The sequence below is a fragment of the Oncorhynchus clarkii genome, chromosome 31 (genome assembly GCF_045791955.1).
Source record: "Oncorhynchus clarkii lewisi isolate Uvic-CL-2024 chromosome 31, UVic_Ocla_1.0, whole genome shotgun sequence".
NCBI lineage: Eukaryota > Metazoa > Chordata > Actinopteri > Salmoniformes > Salmonidae > Oncorhynchus > Oncorhynchus clarkii.
This window is the reverse complement of record NC_092177.1, coordinates 26,769,738-26,794,332: the sequence shown is the minus strand read 5'-3', so window position 1 is coordinate 26,794,332 and position 24,595 is coordinate 26,769,738. Positions and strand designations below refer to the sequence as shown.

General features: G+C 43.2%; 5 protein-coding genes across 6 annotated transcripts in view; all 5 read left to right on the top strand.

Moving 5' to 3' along the window:
* The window catches only part of LOC139390584 (protocadherin alpha-C2-like), a 178,852-nt gene that overhangs the window by 17,797 nt on the left and 136,460 nt on the right, over positions 1 to 24,595 (top strand). The window contains exon 1 of one of the 2 annotated variants that reach the window (XM_071137794.1): positions 12,900 to 15,263. The exons of the other annotated variant lie outside the window; for it this stretch is intronic. Coding sequence (XP_070993895.1) covers positions 12,900 to 15,263 — 2,364 coding nt within the window. Of the gene's footprint in view, positions 1 to 12,899; positions 15,264 to 24,595 lie in introns of those variants that run through there. 2 annotated transcript variants of the gene reach the window in all.
* On the top strand, positions 45 to 2,516 carry LOC139390468 (protocadherin alpha-8-like). Its single transcript, XM_071137598.1, has one exon. The coding sequence runs from the start codon at positions 45 to 47 to the stop codon at positions 2,514 to 2,516; it is 2,472 nt and encodes an 823-aa protein (XP_070993699.1).
* LOC139390467 (protocadherin alpha-8-like) lies at positions 3,245 to 5,716 on the top strand. Its single transcript, XM_071137597.1, has one exon. The coding sequence runs from the start codon at positions 3,245 to 3,247 to the stop codon at positions 5,714 to 5,716; it is 2,472 nt and encodes an 823-aa protein (XP_070993698.1).
* LOC139390466 (protocadherin alpha-3-like) lies at positions 6,445 to 9,009 on the top strand. Its single transcript, XM_071137596.1, has 2 exons — positions 6,445 to 8,808; positions 8,989 to 9,009. The coding sequence occupies exons 1-2, from the start codon at positions 6,445 to 6,447 to the stop codon at positions 9,007 to 9,009; spliced, it is 2,385 nt and encodes a 794-aa protein (XP_070993697.1).
* On the top strand, positions 9,603 to 11,978 carry LOC139390465 (protocadherin alpha-3-like). Its single transcript, XM_071137595.1, has one exon. It carries the CDS (start codon positions 9,603 to 9,605, stop codon positions 11,976 to 11,978), a length of 2,376 nt encoding a protein of 791 aa, XP_070993696.1.

The window sequence follows — 24,595 nt, the reverse complement described above, 5'->3', positions numbered from 1 at the left end:
ATAGTGAAATTCTGTTGATTCTAGTTATTTATTCTTAATTAAACATGGAACAAAGAGGATGCAGGGCATGGCGCGAGCGACAGCCGTCGGTCACCTACATGGTTGCTTTGATTTTCTTTTGGAGCGGAGCATCAGCCCAGATAAGATATTCCATCTCTGAAGAGCTTAAGGAAGGAACTGTCGTGGGGAATATAGCTAAGGATTTGGGAATAGATCTGAGTACCTTGAAGGAAAGGGGTTTACGAATCGTGTCTGGCTCGAACGAGCCCCTTTTCCAGCTAAACCAGAATGACGGTATCTTGTATGTGACCCGAAAAATAGACCGAGAGGAGGTGTGCGATCGGATCACGGTGTGTTTGATCAACCTGAAAATCGTTCTAGAGAATCCGCTGGAGATCCATTATGTCGCGGTGGAGGTGTTAGATGTTAACGACCATTCTCCCAGCTTTCCCGAGAAAGATAAACGGTTAGAGATGTTTGAGTCAGTGTTACCTGGGGCACGTTTTCAGCTACAAGCTGCGCGTGACCCAGATAGTGGCCCATACTCTGTTCAACAATATAAACTGAAAAACAATGATCATTTTCGCATAGAAGTTAAAGATAGAGGTGAGGACCGTAAAATGCCTATTTTGATTTTACAAAAGCAGTTAGATAGGGAGTCTGCTAAGAATCATAGATTACTGCTTACAGCCATTGATGGAGGAAAACCAGCGAGGTCTGGGACTATCGAAATAATCGTTGAGGTATTGGATGTTAATGATAACTCACCTGTCTTCACTAAAGACGTATACTCTGTAATGCTTGGTGAAAACTCTCCTGTCGGTGCAACTGTCATTCAAGTAAAAGCAACCGATTTAGACGAAGACGCAAACGGTGAAATTATATATTCATTTGGTAATGGAGTAGATGACAAGTTACTGCGACTATTTGGATTGGATCCGAATACTGGTGAACTAACCGTAAAAGGTCTGATAGATTATGAGGTAAACAATATTTATGACATTGATATACAGGCATCTGATAAGGGACCCGTTCCATTGACAACAGACAAAAGCGTAATTGTAAAGATTATTGACGTGAACGATAATACGCCAGAAATAGAAGTGACATCATTTTCGAAGGCAATCCCCGAAGATTCCAGACCCGGTACCACTGTAGCACTAATCAGTGTTAATGATTTAGACTCTGGTCTCAATGGGAACGTTTTATGTTCTGTAATGGAAAACTTGCCTTTCAAGCTAATGTCGTCTTTACAGGATAACATGTATTCTGTAGTCACCAAGTCACCTCTGGATAGAGAGAAAGTATCTCAATATGATCTAACAGTAGTAGCCACAGACCAAGGCCATCCGCCCCTGTCATCTGTAAAGACTATTAGTGTTGTAGTATCAGATGTGAATGATAACAGTCCAGAGTTTTCACTGAGCCCCTATACTTTCTATGTCACGGAGAATAACGAACCAGGCGCCTCAGTATTTTGTGTGAGTGCTTCAGATCGTGACATAGATGAAAACGCCTTTATTTCATATCATATTCTTAGAGACAGTGGCGAGGAGAACAAATGGGCATCTTTCCTCAACCTAAATTCAGAAAATGGGAACATTGTTGCGCTTAAAAGCTTTGATTTTGAAACCCTCAAAACATTTAAATTCCAAGTTGTAGCTACAGACTCTGGAACTCCGTCACTAAGCAGCAACGTCACAATAAACGTGTTCATTCTGGATCAGAACGACAACGCTCCAGTGATCTTGTATCCAGTCAGCGCTAACGGTTCCGCTGCAGGTGTGGAGGAGATTCCCCGCAATGTGAACGCAGGACATTTGGTGACTAAAGTGAGAGCCTATGACGCTGATATAGGATATAACGGCTGGTTATTATTTTCACTGCAGGAAGTTACTGACCACAGTCTCTTTGCCTTGGACCGCTATACAGGACAGATAAGGACACTTCGGTCATTCACAGAGACAGACGAGGCTGAGCACAAACTGGTCATACTGGTAAAAGACAATGGGAACGTTTCACTCTCAGCAACAGCTACTGTGATTATCAACGTTGTGGAGCCCAAAGAGGCTTTTGCAGCTTCTGATGTTAAAAGCGCAGTAAAAGACGAGGAGGAGAACAGCGTTACATTTTATTTGATCATAACTTTGATGTCAGTTTCAGCACTTTTTATCATCAGTGTCATCGTGTTGATTGTAATGCAGTGCTCCAAAGCCCCAGTCGATTCCTCCAAGTATTTACAAGATGTGAATTACGACGGGACACTGTGCCACAGCATCCAGTACCGATCCGGAGACAATCGGTACATGTTAGTTGGACCCAGAATGAGTATAGGTTCTACTATTGTCCCGGGCAGCAATGGGAATACTCTAGTGGTACCTGACCACAGGAGAAGTGCTTCTGGAGAGGTAAGGAGTTTAAAACGACCTGTTCAGGAATCTCCTAATGACCAATGCAGTGCCGAGAGCGTGTGCATGAGTTTGATGATGGCGTACTATTCTCATTATGTTTGTTAGAATTTCTGTCTGCTATTTCATTGACCAAGAAAGGGGTATGTGTGAATGTATGAACCATTTTAGGTTTTTAATTAGGCTAAAGAGGTTTGTTAGCTGTTAAATGAACGCCGAAAGTGACACTGCTGTCAGGACAGGTCGCTGTACACAACTGTGGTGCTGAAACGCTGACCAGTTTAATGTGCTGTTTAACTGGTGAAAGTGACGACGTATACATGCTCTTATAGTGGATAATTTATTCTTCAACATTCTTTTTTCCATGTCAGACACTTGTTGCATACATGAGTAGGGTAAATGTTGCTTTATGTTAGCAAAAATAAGCATTGTACATAATGTATTGTAACGTGTATACCGACTTTAAAAAAAAACAATACCACTTTTGCAGTAATGTTTTATCTGATATGTATCGTGTCAAGATTCCATTACTAAGTTTAAACGATAGTGTAATGTCAGGTAGAATCGCATGATGTCAGTACCCAACTACAATAACGATCTTGATAGAAATAATTACCATAATGCTTTTGACTCCGCCCACTTGCTGTTTGGATGTTTCCGTCGCTGGAGGAATGCAGTTATGCAGGATCGTGGGGAGAATAATGTCTAAAATTGACATTCTTAAAACACTATTGGATCATGAGCATTTGTCATATTTGCTAATATAATGGATGGACAACTGTCACCAATGAAGGAATAGCGGAAGTGCTGTGAATTCTCGTTATTTATTCTAAAACATGGAACAAAGAGGATGCAGGGCATGGCTAGATCCACGGCAGTGGGTCACCTACATAGTTGCTTTGGTTTTCTTTTGGATCGGAGCTTCAGCTCAGATAAGATACTCCATCTCTGAAGAGCTTAAAGAAGGAACTGTCATCGGGAATGTAGCTAAGGATTTGACAATAGAATTGAGCACCTTGAAGGAGAGGGGATTTCGAATCGTGTCGGGCTCGAACGAGCCCCTTTTCCAGCTAAACCAGAATGATGGCATCTTGTACGTGAACCGAAAAATAGACCGAGAGGAGGTGTGTGAACGGAGCACCGTGTGTTTGGTCAACCTGAAAACCGTTCTAGAGAACCCGCTCGAGATCCATTATGTCTCAGTGGAGGTGTTAGATGTTAACGACCATTCTCCCAGCTTTCCTGAGAAAGAGAAAAGGTTAGAGATTTCAGAATCAGCGTTACCTGGGGCGCGATTTCAGCTACAAGCAGCTCGTGACCCAGACGGTGGGATATATTCCGTTCAACAATATAAACTAAGTCAAAATGATAATTTCCGTTTAGAAGTTAAAGATAGAGGTGAGGACCGTAAAATGCCTATTTTGATTTTACAAAAGCAGTTAGATAGGGAGTCTGCTAAGAATCATAGATTACTGCTTACAGCCATTGATGGAGGAAAACCAGCGAGGTCTGGGACTATCGAAATAATCGTTGAGGTATTGGATGTTAATGATAACTCACCTGTCTTCACTAAAGACGTATACTCTGTAATGCTTGGTGAAAACTCTCCTGTCGGTGCAACTGTCATTCAAGTAAAAGCAACCGATTTAGACGAAGACGCAAACGGTGAAATTATGTATTCATTTGGTAATGGAGTAGATGACAAGTTACTGCGACTATTTGGATTGGATCCGAATACTGGTGAACTAACCGTAAAAGGTCTGATAGATTATGAGGTAAACAATATTTATGACATTGATATACAGGCATCTGATAAGGGACCCGTTCCATTGACAACAGACAAAAGCGTAATTGTAAAGATTATTGACGTGAACGATAATGCGCCAGAAATAGAAGTGACATCATTTTCGAAGGCAATCCCCGAAGATTCCAGACCCGGTACCACTGTAGCACTAATCAGTGTTAATGATTTAGACTCTGGTCTCAATGGGAACGTTTTATGTTCTGTAATAGAAAACTTGCCTTTCAAGCTAATGTCGTCTTTACAGGATAACATGTATTCTGTAGTCACCAAGTCACCTCTGGATAGAGAGAAAGTATCTCAATATGATCTAACAGTAGTAGCCACAGACCAAGGCCATCCGCCCCTGTCATCTGTAAAGACTATTAGTGTTGTAGTATCAGATGTGAATGATAACAGTCCAGAGTTTTCACTGAGCCCCTATACTTTCTATGTCACGGAGAATAACGAACCAGGCGCCTCAGTATTTTGTGTGAGTGCTTCAGATCGTGACATAGATGAAAACGCCTTTATTTCATATCATATTCTTAGAGACAGTGGCGAGGAGAACAAATGGGCATCTTTCCTCAACCTAAATTCAGAAAATGGGAACATTGTTGCGCTTAAAAGCTTTGATTTTGAAACCCTCAAAACATTTAAATTCCAAGTTGTAGCTACAGACTCTGGAACTCCGTCACTAAGCAGCAACGTCACAGTGAATGTGTTCATTCTGGATCAGAACGACAACGCTCCAGTGATCTTGTATCCAGTCAGCGCTAACCGTTCCACTGAAGGTGTGGAGGAGATTCCCCGCAATGTGAACGCAGGCCATTTGGTGACTAAAGTGAGAGCCTATGACGCTGATATAGGATATAACGGCTGGTTATTATTTTCACTGCAGGAAGTTACTGACCACAGTCTCTTTGCCTTGGACCGCTATACAGGACAGATAAGGACACTTCGGTCATTCACAGAGACAGACGAGGCTGAGCACAAACTGGTCATACTGGTAAAAGACAATGGGAACGTTTCACTCTCAGCAACAGCTACTGTGCTTATCAACGTTGTGGAGCCCAAAGAGGCTTTTGCAGCTTCTGATGTTAAAAGCGCAGTAAAAGACGAGGAGGAGAACAGCGTTACATTTTATTTGATCATAACTTTGGGGTCAGTTTCAGCACTTTTTATCATCAGTATCATCGTGTTGATTGTCATGCAGTGCTCCAAAGCCCCAGACGATTCCTCCAAGTATTTACAAGATGTGAATTACGACGGGACACTGTGCCACAGCATCCAGTACCGATCCGGAGACAAACGGTACATGTTAGTTGGACCCAGAATGAGTATAGGTTCTACTATAGTCCCGGGCAGCAATGGGAATACTCTAGTGGTACCTGACCACAGGAGAAGTGCTTCTGGAGAGGTAAGGAGTTTAAAACGACCTGTTCAGGAATCTCCTAATGACCAATGCAGTGCCGAGAGCGTGTGCATGAGTTTGATGATGGCGTACTATTCTCATTATGTTTGTTAGAATTTCTGTCTGCTATTTCATTGACCAAGAAAGCGGTATGTGTGAATGTATGAACCATTTTAGGTTTTTAATTAGGCTAAAGAGGTTTGTTAGCTGTCAAATGATCGCCGAAAGTGACACTGCTGTCAGGACAGGTCGCTGTCCACAACTGTGGTGCTGAAACGCTGACCAGTTTAATGTGCTGTTTAACTGGTGAAAGTGACGACGTATACATGCTCTTATAGTGGATAATTTATTCTTCAACATTCTTTTTTCCATGTCAGACACTTGTTGCATACATGAGTAGGGTAAATGTTGCTTTATGTTAGCAAAAATAAGCATTGTACATAATGTATTGTAACGTGTATACCGACTTTTAAAAAAAACAATACCACTTTTGCAGTAATGTTTTATCTGATATGTATCGTGTCAAGATTCCATTACTAAGTTTCAACGATAGTGTAATGTCAGGTAGAATCGCATGATGTCAGTACCCAACTACAATAACGATCTTGATAGAAATAATTACCATAATGCTTTTGACTCCGCCCACTTGCTGTTTAGATGATTCCGTCGCTGGAGGAATGCAGTTATGCAGGATCGTGGGGAGAATAATGTCTAAAATTGACATTCTTAAAACACTATTGGATCATGAGCATTTGTCATATTTGCTAATATAATGGATGGACAACTGTCACCAATGAAGGAATAGCGGAAGTGCTGTGAATTCACGTTATTTATTCTAAAACATGGAACAAAGAGGATGCAGGGCATGGCGAGATCCACGGCAGTGGGTCACCTACATAGTTGCTTTGGTTTTCTTTTGGATCGGAGCTTCAGCTCAGATAAGATACTCCATCTCCGAAGAGCTTAAAGAAGGAACTGTCATCGGGAATGTAGCTAAAGATTTGACAATAGATCTGAGCACCTTGAAGGAGAGGGGATTTCGAATCGTGTCTGGCTCGAAGGAGCCCCTTTTCCAGCTAAACCAGAATGATGGCATCTTGTACGTGAACCGAAAAATAGACCGAGAGGAGGTGTGTGAACGGAGCAGCGTGTGTTTGATCAATCTGAAAACCGTTCTAGAGAACCCGCTCGAGATCCATTATGTCGCGGTGGAGGTGTTAGATGTTAACGACCATTCTCCCAGCTTTCCCGAGAAAGAGAAAAGGTTAGAGATTTCAGAATCTGCGTTACCAGGTGCGCGATTTCAGCTACAAGCAGCTCGTGACCCAGACGGTGGGATATATTCCGTTCAACAATATAAACTCAGTCAAAATGATAATTTCCGTTTAGAGGTTAAAGATCGAGGTGAGGACCGTAAAACCCCTAGTCTTATTTTACAGAAACCACTGGATAGAGAGGCTGTAAAGAGCCATATATTGCTGCTCACAGCTATTGATGGAGGAAAACCTCCAAGATCTGGAGACATGAGAATAACTGTAGATGTATCCGATGTCAATGATAACCCCCCGGTTTTTACTGTAGATTCATACTCTGTATTGCTGAATGAAAACGCTAATATAGGAACAACAGTCATACAGGTTAACGCCACTGATCTGGACGAGGGTTCTAATGGTGAAGTTGTCTATTCATTTGGTAGTGACGTGGAAGGAGAGGTCCTGGAATGTTTTCATTTAGACCCGATTACTGGCGAAATAATTGTAACAGGACTTATTGATTTTGAAGAAAATAACAAGTATGAGATCGATATACAAGCGTCAGACAAAGGGGCAGCTACTTTGACAACAGACAAAACTGTAATTATTAAAATTGTGGATGTCAACGATAATGCACCTGAGATTGAGGTGACATCATTCTCTAACTCAATATCAGAGGATTCTAGACCCGGTACCACTGTAGCACTAATCAGTGTTAATGATTTGGACTCTGGTCTCAATGGGAAAGTTGTCTGTCTTCTAACCGAGGACAATCCTTTCAAATTAACGTCGTCTTTACAAGAAAACATGTACTCTGTAGTCACCAAGTTACCTCTGGATAGGGAAAAACAGTCCGAATATGATCTAACAATAGTTGCTAAAGACGCAGGCCAGACGTCCCTGTCATCCGTAAAGACTATTAGTGTTGTAGTATCAGATGTGAATGACAACAGTCCAGAGTTTTCACTGAGCCCCTATACTTTCTATGTCACTGAGAATAACCACCCAGGCGCCTCAGTATTTTCAGTAAGTGCATCTGATCGTGACATGAATGAAAACGCACTTATTTCATATCATATTCTGAGAGACGTTGGTGACGATAATAAATGGGCATCTTTCCTCAACATAAATTCAGAAAATGGAAACATTTTGGCGCTAAAAAGCTTTGACTTTGAAACTTTAAAAACATTTAAATTCCAAGTTGTAGCTACAGACTCTGGAATTCCGTCACTAAGCAGCAACGTCACAGTGAATGTGTTCCTTCTGGATCAGAACGACAACGCTCCAGGGATCTTGTATCCAGTCAGCGCTAACGGTTCCGCTGAAGGTGTGGAGGAGATTCCCCGCAATGTGAACGCAGGCCATTTGGTGACTAAAGTGAGAGCCTATGACGCTGATATAGGATATAACGGCTGGTTATTATTTTCACTGCAGGAAGTTTCTGACCACAGTCTCTTTGCCTTGGACCGTTATACAGGACAGATAAGGACACTTCGGTCATTCACAGAGACAGACGAGGCTGAGCACAAACTGGTCATACTGGTAAAAGACAATGGGAACGTTTCACTCTCAGCAACAGCTACTGTGATTATCAACGTTGTGGAGCCCAAAGAGGCTTTTGCAGCTTCTGATGTTAAAAGCGCAGTAAAAGACGAGGAGGAGAACAGCGTTACATTTTATTTGATCATAACTTTGATGTCAGTTTCAGCACTTTTTATCATCAGTATCATCGTGTTGATTGTAATGCAGTGCTCCAAAGCCCCAGACGATTCCTCCAAGTATTTACAAGATGTGAATTACGACGGGACACTGTGCCACAGCATCCAGTACCGATCCGGAGACAATCGGTACATGTTAGTTGGACCCAGAATGAGTATAGGTTCTACTATAGTCCCGGGCAGCAATGGGAATACTCTAGTGGTACCTGACCACAGGAGAAGTGCTTCTGGAGAGGTAAGAAGTTGAAAACAACCTTGTATTTCACTGTCATCACGTACCCTCTATTGAGGCTGATTTTCGAGTATCATTTTTAGCCATTTGTGAGTATTTTAAATAGGCCTGTTTTGTTATTTACGTAAGAGGGTTGTTGATTCTCACATGATCTCACAGTAGAAGTTTCTCATTCATTTACAGCCGCTGCTCACTGGGCGCTGACCGCCACAGTGGTGCTGAAACGTTCGGCACTTCAAAGCGCTATTTTATGAACGCTTGACAAAAGGTGATGACATATAAACTCTCCCCTTTCTCTGTAAATGTTTCTCAATTTTATTTCCTTGTGCGTCACTTGTTGCATTCTTGCGTAACGCTTTAGTTCTTGTGAATACATCATGATATGTCATATTCAACCAGAACTCCCATATCTATACACATTTTGCAGTAACGTTTTGTCAATTGTGTATTGTGCCAAGGTAGTTTTCAGTATTGAAATATAAAAATGTAATCTCTGAAATGATATTGTAATGTAACGTAGTATCGCAAGGTGTCAGTACCCAACTAGAATAACACTCCTGATACATTTTCTCCCGTCATATATTGAGTCCGCCCCCTTGTTGGTTTCGTAGATTATTCAGTTGATGGCGGAATTTAGTCATGCAGCATCGTGGGGAGAATAATATCTTACATTGCCAGAATAAATATAACTTTGGATAATTAGCTGATGTTATAGTCACGAATGTATTGGATAGATCGTTTCCCCAGATTGAGGCATAGCGGAAGTACTGTGTACAGCTTTTACTTATCTGGAAATCATGGAACAAAGAGGATTCAGGTCATGGAGGCAGCGACGGCAGTGGGTCGTCTTCATGGTTGCTTTGGTTCTCTTTTGGAGCGGGGCGTCGGCACAGTTAAGATACTCCATCTCTGAAGAGCTTAAGGAAGGAACTGTCGTGGGGAATATAGCTAAGGATTTGGGAATAGATCTGAGAACCTTGAAGGAGAGGGGATTTCGAATCGTGTCGGGCTCGACCGAGCCCCCTTTCCAGGTGAACCAGAATGACGGCATCTTGTATTTGCACCGAAAAATAGACCGAGAGGAGGTGTGTGAACGGAGCAGCGTGTGTTTGATCAACATGAAAACCGTTCTGGAGAACCCGCTGGAGATCCATTATGTCTCAGTGGAGGTGTTAGATGTTAACGACCATTCTCCCAGCTTTCCTGAGAAAGAGAAACGGTTAGAGATATTTGAGTCAGCCTTACCAGGGGCGCGATTTCAGCTCCAGGCTGCCCGGGACCCAGACGGTGGAATATATTCTGTTCAACAATATAAACTCAGCCAAAGCGATCATTTCCGTTTAGAAGTAAAAGACCGTGGAAAGGATGGTAAAATCCCTATCTTAAATCTCCAGAAACCACTAGATAGAGAAGCTTTGAAAAGGCATAAATTACTGCTCACAGCCATTGACGGAGACAAACCTCCCAAGTCTGGTACTATAGAAATATTAGTGGACGTTTTAGATGTTAATGATAATATGCCTGTTTTCACTAAAGAGTTATACTCTGTGACGCTAAATGAAAATTCTCCTATTGGCACAACGGTCATACAAGTCAACGCTACGGATTTGGACGAGGGTTCAAACGGTGAAATCATTTATTCTTTTGGTAGTAATGTGAACAGTAAGTTACGAGAACTTTTTGAAGTAGATGCTATCTCAGGTGAGATAATTGTCAAAGGATGGATCGATTTTGAAATAGAGGACAGCTATGAGATTGATATACAGGCATCGGATAAGGGATCTGCTCCCCTGACAGCAGACAAAAGCGTAACAGTAAAGATAGTTGACCTGAATGATAATGCACCCGAGATAGAGGTGACGTCCTTTTCTAACGCAATCCCCGAGGATTCTAGACCCGGTACCACTGTAGCACTAATCAGTGTCAGTGATGAGGACTCTGGTCTCAATGGGAAACTTCTCTGTTCTATAAGCGATGGCGTCCCGTTCACTCTAACGCCGTCTTCACAGGATAACATGTATTCGGTAGTCACCAAGTCACCTCTGGATAGGGAAAAACAGTCTGAATATGATCTAACAATCGTTGCGAAAGATGTAGGCCAGCCGTCCCTGTCATCCGTAAAGACTATTAGTGTTGTGGTATCAGATGTGAATGATAACAGTCCAGAGTTTTCAATGAGCCCCTATACTTTCTATGTCACTGAGAATAACCACCCAGGCGCCTCAGTATTTTCAGTAAGTGCATCTGATCGTGACATAAATGAAAACGCACTTATTTCATATCATATTCTGAGAGACGGTGGTGACGATAATAAATGGGCATCTTTCTTCAACATAAATTCAGAAAATGGAAACATTTTGGCGCTAAAAAGCTTTGACTTTGAAACTTTAAAAACATTCCAATTCCAAGTTGTAGCTACAGACTCTGGAATTCCGTCACTAAGCAGCAACGTCACAATAAACGTGTTCATTCTGGATCAGAACGACAACGCTCCAGTGATCTTGTATCCAGTCAGCGCTAACGGTTCCGCTGCAGGTGTGGAGGAGATTCCCCGCAATGTGAACGCAGGCCATTTGGTGACTAAAGTGAGAGCCTATGACGCTGATATAGGATATAACGGCTGGTTATTATTTTCACTGCAGGAAGTTACTGACCACAGTCTCTTTGCCTTGGTCCGTTATACAGGACAGATAAGGACACTTCGGTCGTTCACAGAGACAGACGAGGCTGAGCATAAACTGGTCATACTGGTAAAAGACAATGGGAACGTTTCACTCTCAGCAACAGCTACTGTGATTATCAACGTTGTGGAGCCCAAAGAGGCTTTTGCAGCTTCTGATGTTAAAAGCGCAGTAAAAGACGAGGAGGAGAACAGCGTTACATTTTATTTGATCATAACTTTGGTGTCAGTTTCAGCACTTTTTATCATCAGTATCATCGTGTTGATTGTAATGCAGTGCTCCAAAGCCCCAGACGATTCCTCCAAGTATTTACAAGATGTGAATTACGACGGGACACTGTGCCACAGCATCCAGTACCGATCCGGAGACAAACGGTACATGTTAGTTGGACCCAGAATGAGTATAGGTTCTACTATAGTCCCGGGTAGCAACGGGAATACTCTAGTGGTACCTGACCACAAGAGGAGAGCTTCTGGAGAGGTAAGAAGTTGACCCCATTGTCACGAGGAACTAATTACTCGTTAGTTCTCAGTATTTTCAATCTATGTACTATTTCTGATGGTTACAGGATCCGTGCCCCAGGGACTGAATGTATGAGTTGTCTATGGGGTGGCACATATGATAGCCACTATTGTAGGTGTCAAAAGCGTGCATTTGTTTGTGTTGTTTTCTGAATCGCTCGATTAAAAATATTGTGTATACCTCAGAGGGCGCTGTCCCACGGGGGTTTTCTTGTCAAAAGACGCTGTACTAGGGACTTCCGCTGTCCATGGTGCTGAAACCGGGTGGAGTTCATTCGGCATCTTCGTTGTGACAAAACTCTCTTGAGATGGTTAAAGACGCTTTGTAGTTTCACTTAGGCTATAGAAGAAGCCTTTTCAGTCTTTATTGACATATGGTCCAAACCATGTAGTTCTATGTAGGACACTTGTTGCAAACTTCTAAACATCAACCAACATGCACACCCTGACGTCTCATAAGGATCTTCCCCATGCATGTCCCATCTTTCCCTAACCCGTACCATGGTTTGTAATGTTGTTTTTTCGTGTACAATGTTTTGTTTCGAAATAGCACTCTGCTTTCGTGTAAAAAAAATATCGTAAAGGGTCCAATTATACTCAATCCTGCAATATGAGGCTGAAACGCATGGTGTCAGTGCGCAAGTCGAAGAAGGGTTATGAAATCACTCTATTGGTCATACTTTTGAGTCCTCCCTTTATAGCTGGTTTGGTATTTCGTCGCTAGCAGACTACAGCCGTGAGCTTCGAGGATAAATTGTCATTTGAAACCTTTCAACGCTAACGTATTGTAAGATACCGAGCTGTGATTATATTTGGGAGTGCAGTGAATAAGATGACGTTGCCGGCAGAGGCGTAGTGAAACTGCTCTGGATTTCTCTTTAACCTTAAAAACATGGAACAAAGAGGATGCGGGGAATGGCGGGAGCGACGGCAGAGGGTAGTTTTCATGGTTGCTATGTTTTTTTTTTGGACCGTGGCATCTGCACAGATAAGATACTCTATCTCTGAAGAGCTTAAGGAAGGAACTGTCCTGGGGAATATAGCTAAGGATTTGGGAATAGATCTCAGCACCTTAAAGGAGAGGGGATTTCGAATCGTGTCTGGCTCGACCGAGCCCCTTTTCCAGCTAAACCAGAATAACGGCATCTTATACGTGAACCGAAAAATAGACCGAGAGGAGGTGTGTGAACGGAGCAGCGTGTGTTTGATCAACCTGAAAACCGTTCTAGAGAACCCGCTGGAGATCCATTATGTCTCAGTGGAGGTGTTAGATGTTAACGACCATTCTCCCAGCTTTCCCGAGAAAGAGAAACGGTTAGAGATTTCAGAGTCCAGGTTACCGGGGGCGCGATTTCAGCTACAAGCAGCGCGTGACCCAGATGAAGGTCCATTCTCCGTTCAACAATATAAACTGAGTCATAATGACCATTTTCGTTTGGAGGTTAAAGATCGAGGTGAGGACGGTAAAATCCCATTGTTGGTTTTACAGAAGCAGTTAGATAGAGAAGCTGTAAGAAGCCATAAACTCCTCCTCACTGCTATTGATGGTGGAAAACCACCCAGATCTGGAACTCTCGAAATATCAGTGGATGTACTGGATGTTAATGACAACAGTCCTGTGTTCACTAAAGATATATATTCTGTAAGTGTAAATGAAAACGCTCCTTTGGGAACTATGGTCATCAAGGTAAATGCCACCGATTTAGATAGCGGCCAGAATGGGAATGTAATTTACTCATTTGGCAATGACATCAACAGCAAGTTAAGGAAACTTTTTGATGTAGACACCATTACAGGTGAAATAACTGTAAAAGGGCAAATAGATTTTGAGGAAAGGGATAGCTATCTGGTTGACATACAGGCATCAGATCAAGGACAACTTCCTCTGACAATAGACAAAAGCGTAAAAATTAAAATCGTTGACCTCAACGACAACGCACCTGAGATAGAGGTGACGTCATTTTCTAAGGTAATTCCCGAAGATTCTAGGCCCGGAACCACGGTGGCACTGATTAGTGTTACTGATTTGGACTCTGGTCTCAATGGGAAAGTTCTCTGCCATGTATTGGAAGACGTACCTTTCACGCTATTGCCATCTCTACATGACAACATGTATTCTGTAGTCACCAAGTCACCTCTGGATAGAGAGAAAGTATCTCAATATGATCTAACAATAGTAGCCACAGACCAAGGCCATCCGCCCCTGTCATCTGTAAAGACTATTAGTGTTGTAGTATCAGATGTGAATGACAACAGTCCAGAGTTTTCACTGAGCCCCTATACTTTCTATGTCACTGAGAATAACCACCCAGGCGCCTCAGTATTTTGTGTGAGTGCATCTGATCGTGACATAGATGAAAACGCACTTATTTCATATCATATTCTTAGAGGCAGTGGCGAGGAGAACAAATGGGCATCTTTCCTCAACATAAATTCAGATAATGGAAACATTTTGGCGCTAAAAAGCTTTGACTTTGAAACATTAAAAACAATTAAATTCCAAGTTGTAGCTACAGACTCTGGAACTCCGTCACTAAGCAGCAACGTCACAGTGAATGTTTTCATTCTGGATCAGAACGACAACGCTCCAGTGATCTTGTATCCAGTCAGCGCTAATGGTTCCGCTGAAGGTGTGGAGGAGATTCCCCGCAATGTGAACGCAGGCCATTTGGTGACTAAAGTGAGAGCCTATGACGCTGATATAGGATATAACGGCTGGTTATTATTTTCACTGCAGGAAGTTACTGACCACAGTCTCTTTGCTTTGGACCGCTATACAGGACAGATAAGGACACTTCGGTCATTCACAGAGACAGACGAGGCTGAGCATAAACTGGTCATACTGGTAAAAGACAATGGGAACGTTTCACTCTCAGCAACAGCTACTGTGATTATCAACGTTGTGGAGCCCAAAGAGGCTTTTGCAGCTTCTGATGTTAAAAGCGCAGTAAAAGACGAGGAGGAGAACAGCGTTACATTTTATTTGATCATAACTTTGATGTCAGTTTCAGCACTTTTTATCATCAGTATCATCGTGTTGATTGTAATGCAGTGCTCCAAAGCCCCAGATGATTCCTCCAAGTATTTACAAGATGTGAATTACGACGGGACACTGTGCCACAGCATCCAGTACCGATCCGGAGACAAACGGTACATGTTAGTTGGACCCAGAATGAGTATAGGTTCTACTATTGTCCCGGGCAGCAATGGGAATACTCTAGTGCTACCCGACCACAGGAGGAGAGCTTCTGGAGAGGTAAGGAGGTCATCAATCTAAAATATATTACAATCTGCTATGGGTGGCCTAATATAGCCTGTTTTGTCCTGTCATGGATGTCTCAACGAGCTGACTGTGTTACGGAGTGGACGGGCCTATGTAATATTTTGGTGACACGGCTGTCATGCTGTAACATGAGACGTAAAGGAGTATAGGACTTTATTTAGTTGGACATGTCACCTGACAGCCCATCTGTTTTCACTTATCAACTCACTTTGGATGTGTAGGCTGGTCTGATCCTATACGGTTAGAGGTGAGCAGGAAAGAGGATGGTTTTCTCAGGTATACATGGTGGTTCCAGTCTGCTTGTTCAGGAGGGTCAGCCTGGGCTTGGTATTGTATTGACACAATGTTGATACTTGTTAATAAAACAAGGGAAAATATCCATGTAATTTATAGATTAGTGAACCTGCTCAGGTCAACATGTGGGCCAAGAACTATTTCGACTATAAGTAGGTAAAATATAATGCTGACTGTGGGTCAGTGGATGGGGCTAACTTCAGCCTCATACTTACAGAGCCGTACGTTGAGCCTTATTTACAGGTATTCGGTCCACACATTTCCGTCTTCAGCTTGTGTTGTTGCCTTGAATGGAGCTATTTCAGCAATCTAAGCCTTTTCATAATCCGTATGTGGGGCTACGCCCCCTCAGAAAGAGAGTCTACTGGAGATTTAACGCAGCCTTGAAACCTAGGACACTATCATATCGGCCCCTTTTCCAGACAGTCAACTTGTTTTGGTTTCTAACAATGTGACGGTTGTTGTGTTGTTTTAATTAGATGGGTTAGTAGCCTGTCTTATCATGTGGCATGTAACTTCGTAAGACAACGGTGGTGTGTGTGTGCGTGCCCGGGAGTGAATGAGTATGACTGAGCGGACACCTGGGGCCATTGATTTGTGAGGGGCCCTTTATGCCTGCTCCCATCCCTTATAATTCTGTATTCTTTTGTGACAAATGTGTTAGCAGGTAGACCAGAGGGGCCGCGTCTCTGATTGGCAGATGAGTGACAACCCCGATTAGAAGCACCTGCTGCCCATCTGTTGTTCTTCACAAATACTGTTTTGAATGAAAGAACATCGTACCTACACACTGAAGAAGGATGTTAAGACAAAACAATCTGTGTATGCTCTCCCGGATGCAGTAAAACATTTAAAACATTGAACAATGAAGTAAACTTTAAGCAACATATTTTGGAGTGTGAACCCACTCCACCTCCTTGTTTGTCTGAATGAGAATGTGTCTGAAGGCCTGCTCTCCGTGGTGGTAACTGATTATGTGGGCCGTGCGCTGCTGAAGCTGTGCCTGTGGCTGGGAGAGAGAGAGCTGCCCGCCTCTGGCGCACTGCTAGCCAGCCGGGTAGGTTGGGGTGGGGGTGCGCTGCTTGGCTTCCCTAGGGAGCTGCCATTCAGTATTTACATGGGGCTTGGAACACAACCAGCGACGAATGTTCCTTCCCTGTTCCCATAGTCTGTGTTCTAATGCAGTGTGGTTGAAATAGTAATGGGCCTTTGTTTTGATTTTCAAAAAATGGCCTCATGCTATTGGCTAACACAGATGTTGTGTCTCATTAGCTATGAGAGTGTGGCTGAACCAGGTCGAGTCTAGGGGATGGTGGTGTTGCCCTAGCAACGCACTGGCAGAATTACCTCTCTGTAGTGGCTGGTTTTCCACAGCATGTCGGTGAGCCTCGCGTGCAGTGCAGCGGTCTCAGCAACGAGAGAGAGGGAAAGGGAGGGAGCAGGTGGAAGAGGAGGGGGAGGGGATGGCTTTTCTATGGCTATGCCTTCTCGCACATTATTTAATGAAAATTGGTTCATGTTTTTGTGAAACCCATGGATTATGTTAGCGCAATCCTCATTGTAAGTTGGTCAACTGATGGTGTCAACAGAGAAGCAATAGTACATGTGAACATACATCAACACGTTGTTAAATATATTGAGTTATGTTCATGTCCCATTTTACTCTACTAGGTCACTTCAGATTTCACACTTTGGTAATTCTATAGGCTAGGAATAGTATGACTGGGGTTAGTTAAAACAGCAGTGCACTGCTAAGTTATTCCTATTCAGTGACACGTATACACATTGATTTAGAGGAGTGTGAAACAATGCAGAAGGTGGACAAAGAGAGATGGTGGGATAGTCAAGGGTGAAGAGAGAGTTAGATATCAGTACTGGAATTACTGATATGGGGGGAAGTCAGAGATGGAGAGACGGAGAGTAGATGGAGATAGAGAGTAGATGGAGAGAGAGGGAGAGTAGATTTAGAGATAGAGAGAGAGTAGATGGAGAGAGAGTAGATGTAGAAAGATAGTATATTTAGAGAGAGAGAGAGTAGATGGAGAGAGAGAGTAGATTTAGAGATAGAGAGTAGATGGAGATAGAGAGGGTAGAAGGAGAGAGAGAGATAGAGAGTAGATTTAGAGATATAGAGTAGATGGAGAGATAGATAGATGGAGAGAAGATGGAGAGATAGATAGATGGAGAGTAGATGAGAGATAGATAGATGGAGAGTAGATGGAGAGATAGGTAGATGGAGAGAAGATGGAGAGATAGATAGATGGAGAGAGAGAGAGTAGATTTAGAGATAGAGAGTAGATGGAGAGTAGATTTAGAGATAGAGAGTAGATGGAGAGAGTAGATGGAGAGTAGATTTAGAGATAGAGAGTAGATAGAGAGATGGAGAGTAATTGGAGAGATGGAGAGTAGATGGAGAGATAGATGGAGAGATAGAGAGATGGAGAGTAGATGGAGAGATAGATGGAGAGATAGAGAGATGGAGAGTAGATGGAGATGGAGAGATAGAGAGTAGATTTAGAGATAGAGAGTAGATAGAGAGATGGAGAGTAATTGGAGAGATGGAGAGTAGATGGAGAGATAGATGGAGAGATAGAGAGATGGAGAGTAGATGGAGAGATAGATGGAGAGATAGAGAGATGGAGAGTAGATGGAGAGATAGGTAGATGGAGTGTAGATGGAGAGATAGATAGATGGAGAGTAGATAGAGAGAAGATGGAGAGATAGATAGATGGAGATAGAGAGTAGATTTAGAGATAGAGAGTAGATGGAGATGGAGAGATAGAGAGTAGATTTAGAGATAGAGAGTAGACGGAGAGAGAGTAGATGGAGAGAGTAGATGGAGATAGAGAGAGTAGATTTAGAGATAGAGAGTAGATGGATAAAGAGAGAGAGAGATGGAGAGAAGATGGAGAGTAGATAGAGAGTAGATGGAGAGATAGATAGATGGAGAGTAGATAGAGAGTAGATGGAGGGATAGATATATGGAGAGTAGATAGAGAAAAGATGGAGAGATAGATATATGGAGAGTAGATGGAGAGATAGATATATGGAGAGTAGATGGAGAGATAGATAGATGGAGAGTAGATAGAGAGTAGATGGAGGGATAGATATATGGAGAGTAGATAGAGCGTAGATGGAGAGATAGATATATGGGGAGTAGATAGAGCGTAGGTGGAGAGATAGATATATGGAGAGTAGATAGAGAGTAGATGGAGAGATAGATAGATGGAGAGAAGATGGAGAGATAGATAGATGGAGAGTAGATAGAGAGTAGATGGAGAGATAGGTAGATGGAGAGAAGATGGAGAGGTAGATAGATGGAGAGTAGATAGAGAGTAAATGGAGAGATAGATTGATGGAGAGTAGATATAGAGTAGATGGAGGGATAGATATATGGAGAGTAGATAGAGAAAAGATGGAGAGATAGATATATGGAGAGTAGATAGAGAGTAGATGGAGAGATAGATATATGGAGAGATAGATAGAGAGTAGATGGAGAGATAGATATATGGAGAGAAGATAGAGCGTAGATGGAGCGATAGATATATGGAGAGTAGATAGAGCGTAGATGGAGAGATAGATCTATGGAGAGTAGATAGAGAGTAGATGGAGAGATAGATATATGGAGAGTAGATAGAGCGTAGATGGAGAGATAGATATATGGAGAGTAGATAGAGAGTATATGGAGAGATAGATATATGGAGAGTAGATAGAGAGTAGATGGAGAGTAGATAGAGAGTAGATGGAGAGATATATATATGGAGAGTAGATAGAGAGTAGATGGAGAGATAGATATATGGATTGTAGATAGAGAGTCGATGGAGAGATAGATATATGGAGAGTAGATGGAGAGATAGATATATGGAGAGATAGATAGAGAGTAGATGGAGAGATAGATATATGGAGAGTAGATAGAGAGTAGATGGAGAGATAGATATATGGAGAGTAGATAGAGAGTAGATGGAGAGATAGATCTATGGAGAGTAGATAGAGAGTAGATGGAGAGATAGATATATGGAGAGTAGATAGAGCGTAGATGGAGAGATAGATATATGGAGAGTAGATAGAGAGTATATGGAGAGATAGATATATGGAGAGTAGATAGAGAGTAGATGGAGAGTAGATAGAGAGTAGATGGAGAGATATATATATGGAGAGTAGATAGAGAGTAGATGGAGAGATAGATATATGGATTGTAGATAGAGAGTCGATGGAGAGATAGATATATGGAGAGTAGATGGAGAGATAGATATATGGAGAGATAGATAGAGAGTAGATGGAGAGATAGATATATGGAGAGTAGATAGAGAGTAGATGGAGAGATAGATATATGGAGAGTAGATAGAGAGTAGATGGAGAGATATATATATGGAGAGTAGATAGAGAGTAGATGGAGAGATAGATATATGGAGAGTAGATAGAGAGTAGATGGAGAGATAGATAGATGGAGAGTAGATAGAGAGTAGATTGAGAGATAGATATATAGAGAGTAGATGGAGAGATAGATATATAGAGAGTAGATGGAGAGATATATATATGGAGAGTAGATAGAGAGTAGATGGAGAGATAGGTAGATGCAGAGTAGAAGGAGAGATAGATATATGGAGAGTAGATAGATATATGGAGAGTAGATAGAGAGTAGATGGAGAGATAGATAGATGGAGAGTAGATAGAGAGTAGATTGAGAGATAGATATATAGAGAGTAGATAGAGAGTAGATGGAGAGATAGATATATAGAGAGTAGATGGAGAGATAGATTTATGGAGAGTAGATAGAGAGTAGATGGAGAGATAGGTAGATGGAGAGTAGATAGAGAGTAGATGGAGAGATAGGTAGATGGAGAGTAGAAGGAGAATAGAAAAGCAGTAGTGCTCCATTAAAATGTGTCAGTCTCTGTGTGTTTCCGTGCGTGCACAGGGGCAATGCCAAGCGTGCTTGGACAGTATGTGTCTCATTAAGCCAACAAGTGATGTCATGATAGAGAGTAGATTTAGAGATAGAGAGAGAGTAGATGGAGATAGAGAGAGTAGATGGAGAGAGAGTAGATGTAGAAAGAGAGTAGATTTAGAGATAGAGAGTAGATGGAGATAGAGAGTAGATTTAGAGATAGAGAGAGAGTAGATGGAGATAGAGAGTAGATGGAGATAGAGAGAGTAGATGGAGAGAGAGATAGAGAGTAGATTTAGCGTGCTTGGACAGTATGTGTCTCATTAAGCCAACAAGTGATGTCAAGTGTGCTTGGACAGTATGTGTCTCATTAAGCCAACAAGTGATGTCATGATAGAGAGTAGATTTAGAGATAGAGAGAGAGTAGATGGAGAGAGAGTAGATGGAGAGAGAGTAGATGTAGAAAGAGAGTGCTTGGACAGTATGTGTCTCATTAAGCCAACAAGTGATGTCATGACTTCAGTGGGTCACATTGGTGTTCTCTGCAGGCCCTCTTGACACACATCGTGAATATACATGGTTTCACTGGGCCACATTTGCTCCCTTCATCCGTAGTCTGTGTGGTGTAGGTATTCGGGGTCTATCGTTGCGTGTACATTTACCTATTGGGACTGTGGTTGGCAAGGTCATCTTTAGAACAGAAGGCTGTGCTTGTGAAAATATGCAAGCAACCGTACTAAATTCACAACAGTATGTGTCTGAGTGTGTAACCTCTTTCATCATAGCACCGTTTGTTCTTCCATCATAGTGTTTGTTGCATTTTCCGGGTGTGGTTTATCTTTGCTATAGTGGCTCTTTGTGTGTGCTTGGTTAGTCTGTGTAATTGTGTTAGCTTGCCAAGTGTCTGAGATCAGAACTGCTCACACTGTAATGCACCTTTGTGGTCTGATGTGTCAGACAGTGTGTCAGTTGTCTTTAGTAATTGTGTGAGAGGGTTCTCTCTGTCAGTGTGTCTTCAGTGCCACAGGGAGACTGCAGACAGGCATGAGTATTACAATCAGCCACTAAAGCTTTTAAGCAGTGTTGTACCCAATTCCAACAGGAGGAGAATGGGCCTAATTTTAGATGGCTGCACACACACCGCCTTCTTTCACCCCAAGTCCACTTCCTTTTCTATTCCATTCTCTTTCTTTCTCTCTCTCTCTCTCTCTCTCTCTCTCTCTCTCTCTCTCTCTCTCTCTCAGCGCTGGTTCCCTGCACTCGGTTCTCCTCTGTTTCACCTCCACCTTTCAACCCCTTCTTTACCTTTCCCTTTCTCTCTAACTCCCTTTTTTTGTGTTCCTGCTGCTTCGTCTTTGGTATTCTATAGTTTTCAAACAATGGCCTATCCCTTTTGCTCAGCTCCCTCCACTCTTTTCTGTACGTTAAACCCTCTCCTATTTTCTCTACTTTCCCTGCATCCCTTAACCATCTTTTCTCCCCCTTCCTGTCCCCTTCCCCTCTCTTCCTGTCTTCCACCTCTCCCTTTCTCCTCTCCCTCTCTACCACTGTCTTCCTGTCCCCTTCCCCTCTCTTCCTGTCTTCCACCTCTCCCTTTCTCCTCTCCCTCTCTACCACTGTCTTCCTGTCCCCTACCCCTCTCTTCCTGTCTACCACCTCTCCCTTTCTCCTCTCCCTCTCTACCACTGTCTTCCTGTCCCCTTCCCCTCTCTTCCTGTCTACCACCTCTCCCTTTCTCCTCTCCCTCTCTACCACTGTCTTCCTGTCTTCCACCTCTCCCTTTCTCCTCTCCCTCTCTCTCTACCACTGTCTTTCTGTCCTCTTTCTCTCCCTTTCTCCTCTCCCTCTCTACCACTGTCTTTCTGTCCTCTTTCTCTCCCTTTCTCCTCTCCCTCTCTACCACTGTCTTTCTGTCCTCTTTCTCTCCCTTTCTCCTCTCCCTCTCTACCACTGTCTTTCTGTCCTCTTTCTCTCCATCTCTCCTCACACTCCTTCTCCATTTACTGTTCCTCTCCCTCCCTCCATAGCCTCTCTCTCTCTCTCTCTCTCTCTCTCTCTCTCTCTCTCTCTCTCTCTCTCTCTCTCTCTCTCTCTCTCTCTCTCTCTCTGCCATCCCTGTGGGGTTGTGCTTGTGGCTGTGAATGGGGATGTTGCTCTGTATGTGGTTGAAGCTGCTGTGTGTCAGGAAGGCACACGTTCTGTGCTGCTCTTTGTAGGACACAGCGCCACTCACATCCAGGTCAGAGCTGTGAGGGTAATCTAATTCACACACACACACACACACACACACACACACACACACACACACACACACACACACACACACACACACACACACACACACACACACACACACACACACACACACACACACACACACACACACACACACACACACACACACACAGCCACCCAGAGCAGTGTACGACAAAAACACTCCTGTCCTGTGTTGTTCACAGAGGCACACACACACTCACAAATGCATTACAATGATTAGGTTCATCCAATTTATACACAAGCACTCACACTAGGTACACACACACACACACACACACACACTCACACACACTCACCAGCGTCACTCCCTCAGCTGTTCAGTCATTCTGCGCGTCACCAGTGAACCAATCTAAATAAAGACAGACCCTCTGAGACAACCCACTGCCTCACACACACAGAGAGACAGAGGGGAGGTTACGCAACAACCCTAACGCCAAATGAAGACACATCCAGCCAAAAAAAGAAAATATTGATTGCCCCTGTCTCCCCCTTGCCTCCCCCTGATCCTCTGGGACAGATTATGGGAAGCGAGGTCTGAGTGTATCTGAGGAGCTGCCAGGTACTGGAATCAGGACTGCTTATTCCACTCTGTCCTTCTCACGTATCAGGGGATTTTGCACAGAGTGTCTCTGCAAGATGTTCATCTCATCTGCTGTGGCATCGTCCTCTGTTTTCTATGTCCTTCTTCTCTCTTCAGCATCCTTCAATCTGTCTACTGCTGTCTGTCTCTCCTCCCCATCTCTGTCTCTGTCTGTCACAGTCTGTTGAGCTCATTAGTAAGCGCACAAAGTCCCAGTTTATTTAACGAGGTGTTTTCACCACCGTTAGTAACATAAGACCTATCTCGGTGTGGCTGTGGTGCTATAGGGAAAACTTTGCGTGTGGTTTGGTAATGGCTGTTTGGTAATGGTGTGTCTGGACCAATGTTCTCTAAAATCTTCTTCAGCACTGGGCAAATTTCAGGTCTGCTGAGTGCAAACTTGAACATTGTGAAAATTCTGTGCAACTGTTAACACTGGCTGTACCCACTGGCTGTACCCACTGGCTGTACCCACTGGCTGTACCCACTGGCTGTACCCACTGAACCAGAGAGGTGCGGAGGGGGTCTGCCTTAATCCACGTCATCAGCGCCCTGGGAGCAGTTGTTGTTTCGGATTAACTGCCTTGCTCAAAGGCAGAGAGGCAAATTTTTCAACCTTGTCAGCTTGGGGATTCAAACCAGCGACCTTTTGGTTTCTGGCCCAACGCTCTTAACCTCTAAAGAATTGAGTGAAGTTCAGTCTTGTGTCTGTGTAGGCATGGTATTTATTTTAGCGCAGCGGTCCCGTGGGGGAGGGGGGGGGGACGTTAGTGTGGAGTCTGGAGTTAGGCCAGGCACCAAGAGAACAGGGAGTTCTGAGGGTGCCCTGGCTGGTACTGTGAGTCAGCACATCATGGTCCTATCCAGGTGATGTGGGCAACAGTGGATCAGCAGGCTGTATTAGTGTTAACGTCAGCAGACCTAGATGGAAACTGCGGCAGAGCTAGGTGTTGGCCCACAGACAGTGTGTGTTGTTCCCTACCGCGGTCATGGGGGACTAGTATTATCTCTAGGCATTCATCTTCACTGTGAACACAGAGCGAGTACAGCTGGATGTCACTCAATATGTGAGGACTGCTGAACAATTAATCAGATGGCCATGCAGACAATTTGCATTGACCCCCCTTTGTTTTTACACTGCTGCTACTTGCTGCTTATTATCTATGTAAAAATGACCTTGACTAACCTGTACCTCCGCACATTGACTTGGTACTGGAACCCCCTGTATATAGCCTCGTTGTTATTTTATTGTGTTACTTTAATTTA